The sequence below is a fragment of the Polyodon spathula genome, chromosome 5, assembly GCF_017654505.1.
Source record: "Polyodon spathula isolate WHYD16114869_AA chromosome 5, ASM1765450v1, whole genome shotgun sequence".
Taxonomy (NCBI): Eukaryota; Metazoa; Chordata; class Actinopteri; order Acipenseriformes; family Polyodontidae; genus Polyodon; species Polyodon spathula.
Window position 1 is genome coordinate 50,407,461 of NC_054538.1, and position 15,451 is coordinate 50,422,911.

Sequence of the window (15,451 nt, forward strand, 5' to 3'; positions counted from 1 at the left end):
TTTTTCAACAGTTTAGAAATTAGTTTTTTTTTGTTGTGTTTTTTTGTTTAGATTTTTTTACTTTTTGAAAAACCTTTAACAATTAAATAGAATACTCAAAATCAATATTTATAAAACAAATATTGTCACAAAATCAATTCAGATCCACCCAAGGTGAACAAAGCAATACATAAAATATTGTGGACACATAGTCACCTTACGCATACTCCTCCAGATCACCATCTTTAACAGCACACAACACACTGTCTACACACCAAGCTTCCTCAAACATTGCTATGTTATGCATTGCTTTATAGAAATTAAAATCCAGTCTAACCCATGTTAATACAAGCATTCTAAAAATGACAAAAGGATCAGTATTTAAAACGTCATTCATTTAGTTTTTTCTGCTCTTTAAAAGTGCTAATTTAGCCTGTCCAGTAATAAAATTCACCAGCTGGATTGAGTACTTTCTCTTTTTGCAGTGCTTAAAACCAAAAATAAAAAACACCTCGGAGAACACAAAACCCAATCCAGCAAGCAATTCCTTCAGAGCAGCAAACAAAGGTTTTAATCTGGTGCAGAACACAAAACAATGGTAAACTGTCTCCCCTCTGTGAGCAAAATGGACAGGAATCTTTCACCTCTGGGTTTATGATGCTCACAAAGGAGTTAACGGCAATGATGGTATATAAGATCCTCCACTGCAGATCCCCCGATCTTTTTGGCAGTTGTGGTTTATACAGGGTTCTCCAAGCTGGCACTATCTGTTCTGCCACCCCCAGCCTCTCTCTCCAGTGTGTGTCTGGTAGTGCCCTGAGCTGCTGCTGGTAACGGCCCTTTACACACACCCTATACAGCTGTTTCCCCTCTACTGTACACAGAGGGAGATCTCGCAGACCCTCTACAGTCAGTAAATAACCCTGCTCATCAGAAGCCTGACTGATCGCTGGGGACACTAACAGTGATGGAAAGGTGGAATCCGTGTGTGGAACTCTCTGTTCCCTGAGCAGCTGTCTCAAGAGCTCCAGCCCCTCACCGGGGAGAGCAGCACACACCTGGGTGAGGAAAAGCTCAGCAGTGCGGACAGACCGCATCCCCAGAGCAGACGCGAACCACTGAGGAGTCACCCAGCTGTAGGTGTTGAAATCTAAAAGGGCTTTAAGCTTTACAACACCTACCTTCACTAACATATGCATAAAAGTAGCAGACTGAACAATATCACACTTCAAGAAAGTATTATATACTAACTGCTCTTCTAGGAGCCAATCAAGGCTAATGTTTTCAGTGTCCCTCTGCTCAATATCACCCACTGCCATGTCCTCAGCAGGCTCTTATAGTAGTCTGGCAGTCGGTCCATCTCCAGTTTACCCATTTCTAGCAAAAAAAGACCCCTATCCAGACCCAGCCTCCCTACCTGCTGCAGGAAGGCACAGGCAAACTGCCTCCACGGGAGGTCCTCAGTGCAATACAGCAGCCTCTGCAGGGCCTGTAACCTAAAAGCCTCAGTCCTGCTAGAAAGGTGTACGAGTCCCTGCGCCCCCTCAGCCAGAAGCAGGTACAGCACACTCTGTCTGATCCAATGCACCCCATTCCAGAAAAACTCCAGCATCACACCCTGAACCTGTTTCACTAATGACTGTGGGGGCTCCAAGCAGATGAACCTGTGCCACAAGCTAGAGGCCACCAAGTTATTAATAACAAGTACCTTACCTCTATAGGAGATCTGTGGAAGCAGCCATTTCCACTGCTGCAACCTGCCTTTCACTTTCTCCACCACCCCCTTCCAATTTCTCTGCACTGTGCTGTCGTCCCCGAGATGGACACCCAGTAAAGGAGCCCACCCCTTCTCCACTGCAATCCAGCAGGTAAAATTGGAGGACGACAACCCTTCCAGTCACCCAGAAGCACTGCACTACTCTAATCCCAGTTTACTTTAGCAGATGACAGCTTCTCAAACAGTGTTTGAGAGGAATCAGTGAGACTGCCTTCATCCTCACTGTCTACAGCGGGATTGTCTGTCACTGTGCTGACAGCCTGCGCCTGCACGTCTCTGCAGAGCTCTCAGGCTCCATACCAACACTGCTGTCAGAAGAAACGCTACATTTTTTTGTGACAGCACAGCCATCTGTTTTACTCATCCTTTTTTTCCCCGGCAATCTAAAAACCTCACTATCCTCTGTGAACTTTACCCCTTCTACCTGTATCTGAATATCACCCCACACACTAGCCACCGTCTCTGTGTCCATTTGCTCACTCTCTCCCTCCGTTCCATGACTTTCATTGTCACGTTCTCATTGTCTTTTGCTGTATCTTGTGCTTTGATTTGGCATTCCGCCCCCAACACAGCGTCACTGCCTGCTTCCTGCAGCTCAGCTGCCCCCCCATCACTAGCCTGCTCGCTCTCCGTGCTGCCCGAAGGTACTGATCCGCCTATGAGCCCATCACCGGCCGGTCCTGGCTTCTGCTTATCAGCAGTCTCGTCTCCCTTACTCCCATCCCACTCCCTACTCTCTTTCTCGGGACAGTTTTTCACCAGGTGACCTTCAGTCCCACATCTGAAACACTTCATCCAGTCAGAGGTTGCATAAGTGACATAATCACTGCCATCCACCTTAAACTTAAGCGTGATGTTAAGATCTTCATCGATGTTTTTTAAAATCATAAACAACTGCCTTCTGAATGACATAACATGTTTCAAATGTGGTGACTTGCAGCCTAAAGGGATTCTCTTCACCCCGGACATGAGCTGCCCATATCTAGCCAGCTCCCTCTCTATCACTTCATTTTTCAGAAACGGGGGAACATTAGAGAGGGTGATTTTCCTAGCGGGGACAGCTAAAGGAATTACTGGGAGAAAATAATTTTTGTCAACAATCCCCTTTTCTACAACCATAGATACTAGCTCCACTGTACCTAAAAAAAAAAAAAAAAAAAAAAACACAATTGATCCGCTCATGCGAGAAGCTGATTTTACGTTGTCACAACCGACTACCTCCCCAATAGCGAGCACACATTCCTCCAAAGGGATGAAACCCTCGGCGGAAACTTTAACTCCATGTCGGCGGGTTAACCTTTCAAAAGAAAAGTTTGGCGGCGGCCTCCCTTCTGTGCTGGCCATCCTGCCCTCTGTCGCTGACAGAGCGTTAGCTCAACAAATAGAACTGTTCACCAGTACACTTTAAACAATAAGTGCAAAACAATATAAAAACAAACAAGGGGAAAAGACCAACAAACCTGCCAGCAGCGCTCATGCACACACCACCACTCCACACTGCTGTCACGCCGCCAGGCAAAACCAGTAGATAGATATTTTTATTTTTTAAATCTCCTTTATTTCAATCAATCAATATTAACAGTACAAAATAAATAAATAGCACAGATGTCCATACAAAACTCTCTACTACAATAATTACAAACACATTCTTAATCTATTATCTTCCACCAAACACACCACCTCCCCAATTGCCCAAATTGTATGAAACATTTCTAGCTGGTGCACCAATTTATAAAAAGTAAAATCAACTTTAATCCTTGGTTACCAACACTTTAAAATAGGTACTACCGCATCAGTTAAAACTCCATTCATTTTGTTTTTCCTACTTTTCAAAATTGCCATTTTTTCCTGGCCCAGTAGAAAATTTGCCAGTTGACAAAGATTTTTTATTTCCTTTAGTGTTCTTCGCCCCAAAAATAAAAGTAATTTGAGTGAAACTCAGACCCAATTCACTAAACAAATCATTCAATAACTCAAACAAAGGCTTTAACCAACGACAAAACAAATAACAATGAAAAACCATTTCCCTGATCAAGCAAAATTGACAAGTATCTTCTCCCCCGGCTGAATAATGGAGAGAAATGAGTTAGTGGCCACAATGGTGTGCAATATTCTCCACTGCAGATCCCCCCCCCCCACTCTTTTAGGAACTGGTGATCCATACAGATTCCTCCATGCAGGTGTGATGGAGTCCTCTACCTGTAGCCTCTCTCGCCAATGTGTTTCAGGCAAGTTTTTCAACTTTTGAAAATGCAACACTTTCACTTTTTGCAGGTTCAATTTGCAGGTCCAACTCTGGCGGTTCTCTATCCAGCTGGCTTTTTCCTATGAAAAATTTTCTCAACTGCTGCAACCCTTCTGTAGGCAAAACAGCTTTAAGCTGCACTAAAAAACCCTCCATCACACGCACACACGACTTCACACCTAGCTCACTTGCTAGGGATTCTGCAGTTTTCTAGGCTTGGTTATCAAAAATTACTGACCTTCACTACTCCACTGGAAATTAAAAGTAAAACAAAACTCTTTGATTCTAAAAGATTGCATTTTAACGCTGAGTTATAAATTAGAGGCTCGTCAAGCAACCAATACAACCCTACAGACTTCAAGTCTCTGTTAATTCTAAAAACTTTCCAAGCATTCAGCATCCCCCTATAAAAAACGGGTAAGACAGAGAGATTTAACTTTCCAACATTCAATAAGAACAGATGCAAAATTCAACCTCCCTACTAATCGAAGGAAAGCAAAAGCCACTGTTCTCCCGGGTAGTGATTCTTGAAAGTACAGCAGCCTCTGAAGCGACTGGTGTCTAAAAGCTGTTATTCCGCTTCTTATGTCCATCAGTCCCTGTCCTCCTCCTCGTACAGGTAAGTATAGCACCCCCTGCTTTATCCAATGCCACCCATCCCAAAAGAAGCTCAGCAATAATCTCTGAATTTCCAACAGCAGAGACGGAGGGGGATCCCCACACATTTAATCTGTGCCACAGCATTGATGTGACCAGGTTATTAATAATTAAAACTCTTCCTCTATAGGAAAGTTTAATTAGAAGCCACCACCATATATCCAGTCGGCCTTTCACCTGATCCAGTACTCCTTCCCAATTCTCTTTAGCCAGTCCCTGCTCTCCAAAGTAAACACCTAGATGTCTGAAAACCTCCCTATTCCATTTAAGCCCTGATGGTAAATCTGGTGGTCTGCTGCCCTCCCACTCTCCAATTAAAAAGGCATTACTTTTGGCCCAATTTACCCGAGCTGAGGACACTCTTTCAAATACCCTCAAGCTCTCCTCTATGATCTGATTGTCTTTCTTATTTGTTACTAACATAGCAAGATCATCAGCATAAGCCACTACCTTAACAGGCTCAATTGTCACAGTAAAGATAGAAATATCTTTCTCAGTTTTACCATCAGGGGTTCAAATGACAGAGAATATAACGTTCCTAATAGGGAACAACCCTGGTGAATTCCCCTTTGGACTTTAAAAGGAGAACATAATAAACCATTTATTTTAAGTAAACTAAAAATACTACTGTAAGATCAAAAAGATACCGGTGGTCTACCCGGTCAAAAGCCTTCTCTTAATCAAGAGAAAGCAAACCAGCTTTAAAACCAAAGAGCTTGGAGGCAACTATTAAGTCCCGCACTAAAAATATATTGTCAAATATTGTTCGTCCAGGTACGCAGTATGTTTGGTCTGAATGCACAATAGTGCTCATTACTCTGCTTAGTCTATTTGTCAGTGCCTTTGACAGGATTTTATAGTCAGTGCAAAGAATACTTATAGGTCTCCAGTTCTTAATAAGACACAAGTCCCCATTCGTAGACAGCAGAGTCAGTACATTTTCCACAATGCATTCCTCCATCACCTCCAAAAGGTCACTTCCCACCTCAGACCAGAAAGTCTTATAAAACTCAACAGATATTCCATTGAATCTTGGCGTTTTGCCCTTGTTGAGCCCTTCCAAAGCTTTAGAAAGTTCTTGCAACGTCACTGTACTCTCCAGCTTCTCTTTCTCTTCTTCTGGAACCTGTGTTAGCCCCTGGAGGAACTGCTCAGTTCCCTCAGATCCATCCACAGTCTCCGCCGTATACAGCTGTGAAAAGAAACCCACAGTATGCTCCCTGATAGCCGGAGGCTCACACAAGCAACTGACCATTTGCTGTTCTAAGGCAGTGTATTGTTTTACTCTGAGCCACTTTCTTTTCCATTGCAAAAACATATTGAGTTGGAGCATCCATCTGAGAGTTTTAAAAACCTTGAACGTACCAGCGCTCCCTGTACCCGTGAGTCCAACAACTCAGCCAAACTCCTCTTTTTGAGCTTCAGGACTTGATAAAGCGTGTCACTGTATGTAGCCTCCAGTGCATTATGGAGTTCAGTAATCTCCTCCTCCAGCTCTCTCATCGCCTCACTAGTGCTCTTTGTAGCATTAAGAACATAAGAACATAAGAAAGTTTACAAACGAGAGGAGGCCATTCGGCCCATCTTGCTCGTTTGGTTGTTAGTAGCTTATTGATCCCAAAATCTCATCAAGCAGCTTCTTGAAGGATCCCAGGGTGTCAGCTTCAACAACATTACTGGGGAGTTGATTCCAGACCCTCACAATTCTCTGTGTAAAAAAGTGTCTCCTATTTTCTGTTCTGAATGCCCCTTTTTCTAAACTCCATTTGTGACCCCTGGTCCTTGTTTCTTTTTTCAGGCTGAAAAAGTCCCTTGCGTCGACACTGTCAATACCTTTTAGAATTTTGAATGCTTGAATTAGGTCGCCACGTAGTCTTCTTTGTTCAAGACTGAACAGATTCAATTCTTTTAGCCTGTCTGCATATGACATGCCTTTTAAGCCCGGAATAATTCTGGTCGCTCTTCTTTGCACTCTTTCTAGAGCAGCAATATCTTTTTTATAGCGAGGTGACCAGAACTGCACACAATATTCAAGATGAGGTCTTACAAGTGCATTGTACAGTTTTAACATTACTTCCCTTGATTTAAATTCAACACTTTTCACAATGTATCCGAGTATCTTGTTAGCCTTTTTTATAGCTTCCCCACATTGCCTAGATGAAGACATTTCTGAGTCAACAAAAACTCCTAGGTCTTTTTCATAGATTCCTTTTCCAATTTCAATATCTCCCATATGATATTTATAATGTACATTTTTATTTCCTGCGTGCAGTACCTTACACTTTTCTCTATTAAATGTCATTTGCCATGTGTCTGCCCAGTTCTGAATCTTGTCTAGATCATTTTGAATGACCTTTGCTGCTGCAACAGTGTTTGCCACTCCTCCTACTTTTGTGTCGTCTGCAAATTTAACAAGTTTGCTTACTATACCAGAATCTAAATCATTAATGTAGATTAGGAATAGCAGAGGACCTAATACTGATCCCTGTGGTACACCGCTGGTTACCACACTCCATTCTGAGGTTTTTCCTCTAATCAGTACTTTCTGTTTTCTACATGTTAACCACTCCCTAATCCATGTACATGTGTTTCCTTGAATCCCAACTGCGTTCAGTTTGAGAATTAATCTTTTGTGCGGGACTTTGTCAAAAGCTTTCTGGAAATCTAAATAAACCATATCATATGCTTTGCAATTATCCATTATCGATGTTGCATCCTCAAAAAAATCAAGCAAGTTAGTTAGGCACGATCTCCCTTTCCTAAAACCATGTTGACTGTCTCCCAGTACTCTGTTACCATATAGGTAATTTTCCATTTTGGCTCTTGTTATAGTTTCCATAAGTTTGCATATAATAGAAGTCAGGCTTACTGGTCTGTAGTTGCCTGGATCAGTTTTGTTTCCCTTTTTGTGGATCGGTATTACGTTTGCAATTTTCCAGTCTGTCGGTACCACCCCTGTGTCAAGAGACTGCTGCATGATCTTGGTTAGCGGTTTGTAAATTACTTCTTTCATTTCTTTGAGTACTACTGGGAGGATCTCATCCGGCCCAGGGGATTTGTTTATTTTAAGAGCTCCTAGTCCCTTTAACACTTCTGCCTCAGTTATGCTAAAGTTATTTAAAACTGGATAGGAACTGGATGACATGTGGGGCATGTTGTCAGTATCTTCCTTTGTAAAAACTTGTGAAAAGTAATAATTTAACATATTTGCTATTTTTTTTTCTTCCTCTACGATTTTGCCATTTGTATCTCTTAAACATTTAATCTCCTCTTTGAATGTTCTCTTGCTGTTGTAATATTGGAAAAACATTTTGGAATTGGTTTTAGCTCCCTTAGTGTGTACTCATAGTGTACTGTTGACAAAACAGTCGGGTCTGAATTTTTCTCACGTCTCACCATTGCCTTATTGATAAAAACACTCTTTTTCTGCCTCCTCCACTGTTCCCAAAAGAATCTAAAACATCTTTTAAAAAATGACTTTTTTAAAAGTTTAGTATTAGAATGCCAATGAGATGAATAAACACGTGCAGTAGGGATAATCCTATTCAAACTGACCAGAACTATGATCAGCTAGACCTGAGGGGTGAATAGTACATTCAGAATAACAATTTAATTGATGCTTAAAATAAAATGTATCTAGTTGAGCTAAACATATATTCCCATCACTCCCCAGGTATATTGCTTTACATTAGGATTCATTACTCTCCACACATCCTCCATATGCTGTGCTGTTAGAACAGTAACCAGCTCCTTAACTGACCTGGGGTGAGGCTGTGGGCCATTTCTGTCTAGCTTGTCGTCAACTGTACAGTTAAAATCACCAGCTAATAAAACCACCTCTTCAGCCTGACTCTGGGCAATAACTCCATTGAGAGTCTGAAAAACAGCACCCTCTCTCTCCCATCATTTGGTGCATAAATATTAACAAATACTAAATTTCTACCTTCTACAGATACTTGCACTTTTAACAAGCGCCCTTTAATGATTTCATTTACATTGATAGTCATACTTAAACCCCTTTGCAAATAATATGGCAACTCCAGCACTAAAATTCGTCCCATGACTAAAAATAACCTCCCCTTCCCAATCCTGAATCCATTCAGATTTATTATTGTCATCTGTGTGGGTCTCCTGGAGCAAGGCAACATTAACTTTCTTTTGATTTAAATATTCAAACAGAGCTGCTCTCTTTGCACCATCTCTGCCTCCATTAATATTTAATGTTCCTATATTTAGAGTCTGCATTTTAGGGTTTGAAGGAGAGATACACTGGAATTTACAAACACTAATAAAAATGCACACATAAAAAAGAAATAATGCTTGTGTAGACTTATCCATCATTACTTTTTTAAAGAGGCACGAACTTTGCTTATATTTTTTAATTGATCTCTTTGTCTTTGCTCCATTCCCAATACAGCTGCATTACGCCTAATTTGCTCTGCCGAACTTAAAAACAGTTTTAAATCAGGGAAGTACTCAATCACTTAAGTCACTCTTTTCCCTTTTAATGGAGCTTGGAAATGCCTGAATGCATATGAATCCAAATTAACATATATTTATACTAAAGTAATACAAAAATGACTACAAAAGATTTAGAAGCGAGTAGTTTTTCGAGATTTACGATTATACTGTATTTACAGTATAATCGTAAATCTCAAAACTACTCACTTCTAAATCTTTTGTAGTCATTTTTGTATTACTTTAGTATAAATACATATTAATTTGGATTCATATGTTGTTTTTTTCTGACTTTATGTGAACGAAAAGACACAAAAGCTCCCGTTTTCCCATTGGAAATAGTGATATTTTGAAATATCACTGTCCTGGTCACAGCCAATAGCCATTTTCTATACTTTTGAGGAATAAGCAATTAGGAAATAACACTTACTACCCAGGAACAAAAATTGTGTTACATAGTGTAACCAAACCCTGCTGAACCATTTCCGAAACTAATATTTCATTACTCAGAAATACCACTACAACCTTATTCGTACGCGACGCAGACTTGATATTCTCACACCCAATAAAGGATGAAAAAAAGAAAATAACGGGAGAAAAACCCTCACTCACGCTGAGCTCCTCACTCTACACACACGCTGCAACCACTCCCATCACACACAGCGACAGCCAGACATCAAGAATAGATATATATTGTTTTATATAATAGCACTTTAGGTGTGGTAAGATAGCATCATTAGCAGCAGCTACAGGAATGCAGTTCAGAATGGAATACAAGATGGAGTTCAAGAGATTGAGTGCAAGAGCGCGATCAATTTGAGCTCAGTTTTAAATTCTACAGCTAAAATACGAGCAATATCTGAGAGGAGTGCTTCAACACAACCTAAAAACTTTAGTGGAAACACAGTTTCAGAAAGCTGCACGATATCAGTCGTCATGCAATTCCAAACTGGAACTCGGACAGAAACATTTCAATATACCCTCCTGTATTTTTTATATTCAATTATTTGCATTTGGAAGGAGAATTTCTCCAGCTAAAAGAAAACTACATGGAAACCCACACTGCCTGAAAGGTACTACTTAAGTAGCGTGAGAAACCCAGCCATTGAGTTATTGTCTTAATTTGGTACACAGCTGTATTCTTGACTTGGTTGCTTAAGTTCCATTACCATTGTGTCAAGTAGAAATGAACCCTTTCACTGCCACCTTGTTTAAACCTCTGGCCATATCAATGATACTGACAACATGTCTTGATATAGTGTACATTTTTTTTGCTGTACTGCTGTATTGAGGGATTCTCTCAATACAGTTTCATTACAGGGGGTGTCCAATAGAAATTAACCATTTCACAGCCACATTGTTTCAACCTATGGATGTTTCAATGATACAGATCTTTTTCACAATCATGTTTTTATAAACCATTCAATCTGACATGACATTACCGTTTGATACAATACAATTCGTATTTCTATAAACCATTCAATTAAAAAAAACAATAATACAGATCTCTCACTCCATATATAGTATGTATAGATTAAGAAAAATTCAGGTAATACTAAAATACTGTTTTATGCCTCAGCAGAAAATTTGTCATTTTTATATTTTTATAATTGTATAGGATGTAGGATATAAATAAAAAGAACAAAGAAAATAATAAAAATGAAAACCCTACATTCATCTGAGATTTTGTAACATTCCACATTGTGTTTGTTTTCTAGGCATGGAAAAGGTGGTGTACCCAGATACTATCTGCCCTCAGGTTGGTCCAAAAACATGTTTGTGTGTTTTTCTGCTCATTTTAGCGTATTTTATTCTTTTTAGTTAATACATTACTTATATTACCTTTCCTATTTTTTATATATCATCTTTTGAGTATTTGTGGAACACCAGATTTTGAAGTTTGCACAGTAAATATTCTGAGTTTTTGTATTTTGATTTATAGACATTCACATTTTGGATTCAAAGTATTTTGCTCTTGGATTTTTGTCAGCAGTCTCACTTGGTGCATCTACTTCTTATTTCCTCGCTAGCTACCTCCACTCCTGCGATCCTCCCATCATCCATGGCAACTTGACATGTGACACCATCTTCATCCAGCACAACGGGCTCATCAAAATTGGATCAGGTAGATACATGGGGCAGTGCTAAATCCTGGTGTGGAGAGTTAAGCATAAACTTTTTCTTGAACCTGAGGCACAGGTGTGAACAAGAGCTTTATAATAATATTAAATCTTGGCTAGAAAAGGGACACATGGAGAAAGATATTTTAGAGACAGGGGCTAATTTTAATACATTAGCAAAAACTCAAAACAAAGTACAAAAGAACTTCAAGAAAAATAAACAAATCAAATAATAAGCACACTGCAAGAAGTTCACTTCATGAAGTCCCATATAAAGCATATAATATCTTGATAAATAAATAATGAAATTCAGTTCACAACGAAAGAAAAGACATAGAACTTGAAATAAAAATCAGTTGAGCACAAATTGAACAAGATTGCTTGACTTTTAACAAATCTTTCAATTACCAGCCTATGTATGTATAAATCTTATTTGCTAGTTTTCTTAAAACTTAGACTAGTCTTTAACTATGGTCTGCAGTTGATAGGCTAAAAACAAGCAATCTTATATGAAGAACTCCATTAGGCAACTGGCAATTACTTAGCAGTTAACAGCTAGTATTAAACACTTTAAGAAACATTGACTTTTATGGTTCTTTAAACAGGCCATTAAGTGATAGGAGTGTAACGTTTCATCGAATATCAAAGCATCGCAGTCTTTTATGAAATGATACGATACACGATCCATGACTTATGTATCGCGATACAGCAATAACAGCAATAAATTATATTTCAGTTTGTATTAATCAGCAAATCAAAAGAAAAGGATTAGTTCCGTTAGACTTTAAAGTCAAGCCCAGTTAAGGTCAGATCCTCTAGGCGGAGGACAGTGTCAGTGTCGGCTGGGTAAGGTTGGCACCTGTCTGGGTTTGCCCCGGACAGTCGGGGAATTGGCATCTGTGTCTGGGTGGCAGGAATTAGCAAACCCGGACAGCCTAATGTCCGGTTTTAAGTGAAACACCAGCCTTCCTTTAATATTTTCTTTAACATACCGTATAGTGGGACATTTTGGAGTGGAATTTATTTTGGCTCTATTGGCAGTTTGGATTGGATCGCCAAAAATACTTCCACCAATCGGAGTGTGGCATACAGTGTGCGATCCTGCCCTCTGACAGACTGATGGTATGCAGCACGGGTTAACAAGTGCATGCTGGAGAAGGGAAAGAATGTATCGGATGTCATAGTGAATAATGAGAATGGCAGCGAGTGATGAAGCCAATTTGTTTAAAATATTAAAAGTAGATCTGACATTTGCATCAATGGATTTAGGAAATTCAGAAACTCCAAGTCTGTGTAAACTGCACCTGTGGTACCTGTAGGACCTGCTCTCTTTTAGGTTAAGCAGTTTTGTGTTTGTTTATTTATTTATTTATTTATTTTTCAAGGGTTTAATTAAGTAGCAGCCAAAATTGTTTATGCCAGACTTGTTAGAAAATTTGTAACTGGTACAAATTTGCTTAAGATTGTTATTGTCGGTACGTGTAGATAGCACTATCCACCGTGGAGGTATTGCAACGTCCCTAAACATTTATTATATTAATTTGTTCTGCCTTGTATAAAAACAGCTGATTTTGCCAGTGCTTGCTAATCTATTAACCAGTTTTAAATTAAGTGTTTTAGTTTCTGCTTTTATTGTTAGTTTACACACGTGCAATACTGTCCAACAGTTACTACATGACGCTGTGATCATTCCACTGTTATGTTAATGAACCATAGCTGAGTTTTAAAACTGAGTTAGCAAATGCCTATCGTTAAAGTGTACTGCAGTTAGTAATCCTTTGCAATTGCTGACATCTTAAAATTGAAGGACCATATAAGAACAATAAATATTGTAAATCAGTTTTAGAAGGCCTTTTTTGTTGTTCTCCAAGTTGCTGCAGTGACATTGTGGATGCTATAACTTCTTGCTGTAAATTAGATACTGTTTTAGTAGACACATTTCATTAAGCAAACATGTATTTGAATGTATTGGAAATTAAAAGTACAAATACAAAACTGACATTTTTCTTTGAACGTGCTAAGTGTTAAATGCCAGTTCAAAAACTGTCAATCTACCAAGGTAGCAAATCTGTAAATTTAATACAAGCCAATATTTCCAGTTATACAGTACATTACTTGCTTAAAGGCTTTCCACTATCATATTAGAAATATGTTTAGCACTGATCTGTACATTCTACTGTGCCCCCAGCATTTCCATAATGCTTTACATTACATTGATCTGGGTGTAATTAAATACATAACTTTTACAGTAAAATATGGGTTATTTACGCTATATAATGGTAATTAAACCACATATGTGTGTGTATGTATACATATTGCATATTTAGTGGTAGCCATTAGTAACACTGAAAAAAACAAACCAAATTTGAGTGACTCATTTTGTCTCTTTACCAACACACAACCAATAGTGCTGTAGTTTTTAATGTCTTTTAATAATGTTTGTTAATATTTATTATATACAGGGGAAAATTTGCCATGACACAATCACTGTAAACTGAGTTTGACCGTCGCAAACAGGTTTTTCAGGCTCAAATTATTTGTAGAAAAAAAAAAGCACGTAGACAGGATCATCGCTTCAGAAATTGTATTGATTTACTACATTGTTAGTCATCAACACAGCTACTTGTCTCCAGGTAAGATAGCCTGTAACCTACCAAGATATAGCTACTATTTTTCTGGTTTGCTAGTTTGATTGCTTAGAACTATCAAGAGCACAATACTGTGTATACTGCATAATTATTGATTTGTACTGAGATCTGGTGCTATTGTGTTATACTGTATTACAGTACACTACAGTTTTGATAAGCTGATATGTCCGGGTTTGGTCTGTGGAAGAGGTGGCAAGTCTATGGCCAGGTGCTTCAAAACTGAGGAAAATGACACTAATTTTAAAAGATAAGGCCATAGGTCTTATCTTCATTTGTGAGCCCTGGTCCTTGTTTCTTTTTTCAGGTCGACATTGTCAATACCTTTTAGAATTCTGAATGCTTGAATTAGGTCGCCGCATAGTCTTCTTTGTTCAAGACTGAATAGATTAAATTCTTTTAGCCTGTCTGCATATGACATGCCTTTTAAACCCGGAATAATTCTGGTTGCTCTTCTTTGCACTCTTTCTAGAGCAGCAATATCCTTTTTGTAGCGGGGTGACCTGAACTGAACACAATATTCAAGATGAGGTCTTACTAATGCATTGTACAGTTTTAACGTTACTTCTCTTAATTTAAATTCAACACTTGTTGGCCTTTTTTAAAGCTTCCCCACATTGTCTAGATGAAGACATTTCTGAGTCAACAAAAACTCCTAGGTCTTTTTCATGGAGTCCTTCTTTAATTTCAGTATCTCCTATATGATATTTATAATGCACATTTTTATTTCCTGCGTGCAGTACCTTACAATTTTCTCTATTAAATGCCATTTGCTATGTGTCTGCCCAGTTCTGAATCTTGTCTAGATCATTTTTTGAATGACTTTTGCTGCTGGAACAGTGTCTGCCACTCCTCCTATTTTTGTGTCGTCTGCACATTTAACAAGTTTGCTTACTATACCAGAATCTAAATCATTAATGTAGATTAGGAATAGCAGAGGACCTAATACTGATCCCTGTGGTACACCACTGGTTACCACACTCCATTCTGAGGTTTCGCCGTCATTTAACTTTACTATTAATTTCAACTATGCCTCTGAAGATTAAATCTATCGGGCAGCTCTGAGCACATCACTTGTCTTATCAGAATTAGCACACGGCAATCTTTTTTTAAAATACCGCATCAATATTGCCATCCTTCTGGAGGTTAATGTGGGGACACATGAGATTTTTCACGTTAAGCTGTTGACTGCTTATTGAAGCCATATTTATGCATTTTATATAAAGAGAGATTAAACGCAAGTACTTATTAAATCCAGACGTAGTCCCTTTGGTCTCAACAGTCGTCTTGCATTTCCCACTTGTTGCACTCCATTTGTTTGCTTCAATGGAGAAATGTGAATACGCAAATGTAACAATTTTGGGTTCACGAGACATTATCAAAAAAATTAATAAAAATAACTGCGACTCTTTATACCAGAGGTGCCCGCGAGCCAGGTGTGGCAGCTCCAGAGTGGGAATATAGATATTTATAATGAATGTAGCATATAGTTTTTCTGTCACAAATTAGATTTAAGTTCATTGGGTTTTTTTTGTAAATACCATTCGCTGATTAGCTAGCGAGCAAAGCT

The 15,451-nt window shown here is 38.9% G+C and overlaps 1 protein-coding gene across 6 annotated transcripts in view; it reads left to right on the forward strand.

The window, feature by feature from the left end:
- Positions 1-15,451, forward strand: part of nrbp1 (nuclear receptor binding protein 1) — an 87,181-nt gene that overhangs the window by 51,099 nt on the left and 20,631 nt on the right. For all 6 annotated transcript variants that reach the window (XM_041250716.1, XM_041250720.1, XM_041250719.1 and 3 more), the window contains 2 exons: positions 10,835-10,875; positions 11,147-11,241. In XM_041250716.1, coding sequence (XP_041106650.1) covers positions 10,835-10,875; positions 11,147-11,241 — 136 coding nt within the window. The remainder of the gene's footprint in view (positions 1-10,834; positions 10,876-11,146; positions 11,242-15,451) is intronic.